The sequence below is a fragment of the Cucurbita moschata genome, unplaced genomic scaffold (genome assembly GCF_002738365.1).
Source record: "Cucurbita moschata cultivar Rifu unplaced genomic scaffold, Cmos_1.0 Cmo_Scf00052, whole genome shotgun sequence".
NCBI classification, from domain to species: Eukaryota; Viridiplantae; Streptophyta; class Magnoliopsida; order Cucurbitales; family Cucurbitaceae; genus Cucurbita; species Cucurbita moschata.
The window spans coordinates 248291-253249 of NW_019268568.1; the positions used below are offsets into that span (position 1 = coordinate 248291).

Genomic DNA, 4959 nt, shown 5'->3' on the forward strand with positions numbered 1-4959 from the left:
TCAACTGGATCTAAATTGTCTAAGTGGGATGAAATTAAATAATTGTTGTGCGCAATGACCCCTCTTATAGTGGGAAAATGCCATGAACCTTAATAAAAGCATAAGTATGCTCATGCTCCTTCGGTGTGTTCTTTATTTCGTTCTTCGTGCTTTTTTAAATCCAAATTCTTCTCATACCATCCCTTGAACCAGCAATATTTAGGGTTTTGAGGTAGGGAAAGATTAAGATAAGTTGTATTTATCTCATCTTCAATTCGTTGAGGATATTATATTCTTCTGCTCAAACAAAGGGGAATCGTTCTTCTTTCTGAATCACATTTAAGCGTCGTTTGAAATAAGATGTAATGTCAGATCAATGGTCAAGAACAGTGAAAGACTGTTGATTTCCATTCCTTCATTAAATAGCCAAAGAGAATGGAGAATGCACAACACTTTACAAGATCGATTCCTTCCAAGTAAACATCTTCTCCAGTGCACAATCACTTCATTTAAAAAGAGTTGCAGCAGCAGAGAACAGAAAGCTCACTCAGATACTAACTTCACGGCATTCCTGAAACACTGGTTAGACATCCGGTACCGATCACTTGAGTGATCGACGATTATACTCGAGGAGTAAACAAAGACGCAAGAATGTGAACGACCTCTACTTGTGCAAGATACTCTTCTTTGGAAGCTTTGATTTCTTTTGAGTGTGGTTCTGTCATCAAATTAGTTTATCAAAAAAACTGAAACGTCGAACTTTAAAAATAAGCAAGAAGTAACGGTGCATACGAACACCGAACGTTATTTACCTTGTGTCTTTCCAGGGCATCATAGTCTGTCCTCTCCTTCCAATTGCTCTTTCTTAATTTTATCGGCCTATTTCCGACATACTTGCCTGCAATCAAGAAGGGTCTAAGCACATAAGAATAGTTTCAGAGATTTTGAAGAGAACACAAGGCATTTAAGAATGTCAAACTACCCAACCATTACCACACACCCTAGAAGACACATAAGCTTGAGGATTAGACCATAAGATTCTTGACCACGCTAGTTCATACAGATGGGTCTAGTTCATAGGAAATTTCCTCCACAGGAGGCGATCATAAGAACAAAAAATTGGGTCTATCTAAAAATTATCCTTTAATTTGTATAGTTCTTTTAGAAAGTAATTCGGTATCGTACATTTTAGAAATACTTCAAAATCCTGACCAAATTGTGAATGCAGAAAAACACTTGTTTTCTCAAAACCTACATTTTAATTTCTTACAACTTTCTTCAAAATGTTTTTGAGAGAGAGAAGTAAAACAAAAAAGAACTGTAACTTTTGAGCATTAGTCATTTTCATTATTTCAGTAAAAAAATTTGTTTCTCGTAAAAAGAAAAAGTTAAATGACAACCTAATTAAACTCGTTATCCTATAGCGTTCCACCAACGAGGAAGGTTTTATTATATTACACAGTACATGTCATGAGAATTGAACAGGAAGCACAAGTCCAACAGAGAGATGAAAGAACTGCAGAACCCATATAAAACTGAAATCAGCATATTACCATTCATTTCCTTAAGTGCTGCAGCAAGGTCCGTAGGATTGGAGAAGCTAACAAACCCATAACCCTTGGTCTTACCAGTTCGCTTATCTCGAACAACCTAAACAAAAATTATATGCATATAGATCAATTGGTAAGTAGAAAATAAACCATAAATAGAGTATCAAAATATTTCAGGTCAATCCGCAAAGTCATGAAATAGTATATTTTTCAAGATACAAAGTTGAGATTGTTTCTTATAAAAGTGCATCAATTGGTCCAAACCACTTCCAAAAAATTATGCAATAGAAATCCTTATAAACAGTTGGGCAATGTCCTTGAAGTTGACAATGGTTCAAAAACTACAAATGTTGGTGAGAATTAAATTACGAGTTCAACCATAAAATATGCATGAGCAACAATAACACAAATAAAATAAATCTTCCATGACAAGACCCAATACCAGATGAAATGGGTGTAAAGCCTATGTTTAATGGCATGACTATACAATGACCACAAAGGAGGGAAATCACAGGGCCGATCACTTTAACAGCGAATCTTCAAGATTCGTGAGTGAATACCAAAAGAAAAATATCTCCAATCATTACTAAAAGTCAAGAGCTCACACAGTCTTCAAGTCCCTCTGTTGAAAATTTCATGGATAGTTTCGTGCACAAAATTTTAAGGGACTTTCCTCATACTCCCACAAGCAGTAAGAGAGTGAAAATACCAAGGAAAAGAATAACCACTTTTAAAAGCTCGAGAGCTAACCTGTCTCTGGCAAGTTTAAATGACCCAACCATGTTACAACTCAAGCTAGTCTATGAACTTGGTAAATTCTAAGGGATACAAGCTCCATAAAGAGGTTCCAGCTGCATATCTCCCAATCAGATGATCGCATCTTTCTTAAAGAAAATTCTTAACCTCATAAATAATTTTTAAGAAACATAAAAACAGGTTTTAATACTATTTTATTTCTGGAGATATTATACTTCTTTCATTTTAGTCTTCCAGATGATTCTATTTTTGTCCGTCAGCTTTTCATAAAAAAATATATTTTATCAGTCATTAGTTTTGCTTTAATTTATAAAAATCATTTAACAGAAACTTGATTCGACACATCTTTTGTTCCTAAATCTGGTGAGTGTCTGTCTACAAGGTATGTTTTTGGGGTTACACAAAGAAGGTTAGCAAACTCCAAATGATCCACAAAAAGAATTAACAGAAATGACTAAATTAGTTTATTATGCATAGTTTCAGGGATAAAGTTGATAGCTTAGTGACCAAAACAGAATATTTACAAGTTTAGAAGCCAAACAAAATAATATAAAAGCTTTTTCGACCAAAATAGAACTTAAACCTTAAAAAATATAAAAAATATATTACAATTCAAGGAACAGATTCCTGTGGACATATCAGAAGCCTCAAATGCAATCAGAATCACATGTAAATGTACAAACAAGACATACCTATAGATGCATTGCGACCTTTTAAACGGACCAAACACTTTCAAGGAAACTAACCATCATGCAGAATGCCAAGAACAAAAATTGAAAATAAAAATGAATTAGGTAGAATATTGGACTCAATAAACTTACTCTAGCCATGTTAAATGAAGGAAATCGTGAGAATGCTTTAGAGAGAACATCATCATTCACTTCATTGCCAAGATCTCCACAAAATAGACGGTAATCATCTGCAACAACAGAAAATTTTCCTCAGTAAGAGATACTTCCAGCTAAAGATGAAAGCAATAGATACAAATTTAAAAAGTTAGAGAGTACAGCATAGGAACATTACATGCACTAATTCAATTTCTACTCTATAGTAGTCATTATTTCTACAAAGCCAACAGGAAAAGGAAATCCATCAAAATCGGTGGAAAAATATAAGAATCAAGAGTACAGCATAGGAACATGAAAGTAATAGATACAAATTTAAAAAGTTAGAGAGTACAGCATAGGAACATTACATGCACTAATTCAATTTCTCCTCTATAGTAGTCATTATTTCTACAAAGCCAACAGGAAAAGGAAATCCATCAAAATCGGTGGAAAAATATAAGAATCAAGAGTACGGCAGATCAGTAACTATTTAAGAAACATGAAATATGTCACCAATAAAATGACTAACACGGCAACATGATAAAAAACTAGGACATGATATATTGGGGTTATGATAGTTTTTTTTTTCTTTGTAATTATGTGCATACACACAAGCCTATGACCACTAATATTTCAAAATTCTTAATAATATAAAAGTAAATATAATATCTAAGAGTCAACATCAAAACAAAATTAAATTCATCGAAACAGTGATTGACAACCAATAATATTCATTATCCAATAAGGGTGTATTTTCTTCTCCTTTTTTTTAATAAGAAACAAAAAATATATTGATTGGGAGGAAGTAGTACAAAAGGTAGATGAATTATCCCTACTAGGGCAAAGGGTCACAAAAAAGGACTCCCAATCAGCTGAAATATGCACAAGATCATAATTACAAAAAGACTTTGAAAGAGAACACAGATGGATGCAAAGAGTTTGATGGGGTCACAAAGCTTGTAAAGGTTAGTCGTCTTCTCTACAAAGCCCTTCTAGTTCCTCTCATGCCACAGTTTCCACAAAGTCACCATGAACCATAAAGTACGACCTTTATCCTCGAAAGGACTGCCAAAAATAAGCAAAAACAGGCCCCATCATTTCTTTCAGGACACACCAGCTCCCCAAAAAATTCAATAATCTAACCCGTAAGGAGTTTGCCCAAGAGAACAGGAAGAAAAGATGATGCCGATTTTCTTCATTTGATCTGCACATCATGCACCAATTTGGGGGCACGGATTATTCAGTCGTCTTCTTTGTAGACATCCCTTGTGTTTAAATTCCTTCGGACAAAGACCCATATGAAGGCTTTCACTTCCTCTTAGGGACTTTAGCCACCCAAATCACCTTTGATGGATTAACATCAACAGGGCCTGATGAGTGCTTAGCTCAAAAGTTAAGGAATTAACCGAAAATCAACCATCTCTTTTGAGGGTCCAAGAGAGAGAATCTTCTACATTCGAAGGTCATTGTATATAAACAAGGCTGTAGAGCTTGATCCACTCAAGAATCTCATCAACGGTCAAATTCCTAAAAGGAACAACCCAACCATAATTGTTGGCAATTACCTCCTTCCAAGGACCTTTGCTTGGCCCATGGCTATTCGGCTTTGGAATCTATTACTCCAGAGTAATTGTTGGCAATTACATCCTTCCATAGGGCATTATTTTCTTCCATGAATTTCCACCCCCATCTCGCAAGTAGGTTGATGTTTTTCCAAGTTACTAGAATGTTTTCATATTCTTTCGCTACTCCTCTCCAAAAGAAATCATGAATAAATCCTTCCTATGGCATTAAAAAATAGAGAGATGATGACTGCGAAACTAGTCCACCCCCCCCCCCCCCCCCCC

General features: G+C 35.0%; 1 protein-coding gene across 1 annotated transcript in view; it reads right to left on the reverse strand.

The window, feature by feature from the left end:
* Positions 1-214: 214 nt before the first annotated feature.
* LOC111436257 (RNA-binding protein 42-like) overlaps positions 215-4959 on the reverse strand; it is a 7819-nt gene continuing 3074 nt past the window's right edge. The window contains exons 3-6 of the mRNA XM_023074000.1: positions 3107-3204; positions 1533-1629; positions 792-877; positions 215-697 (exon numbers count right to left, since the gene is read on the reverse strand). Of these exons, the coding sequence (XP_022929768.1) occupies positions 644-697; positions 792-877; positions 1533-1629; positions 3107-3204 (335 nt within the window). The 3' untranslated portion in view covers positions 215-643. The remainder of the gene's footprint in view (positions 698-791; positions 878-1532; positions 1630-3106; positions 3205-4959) is intronic.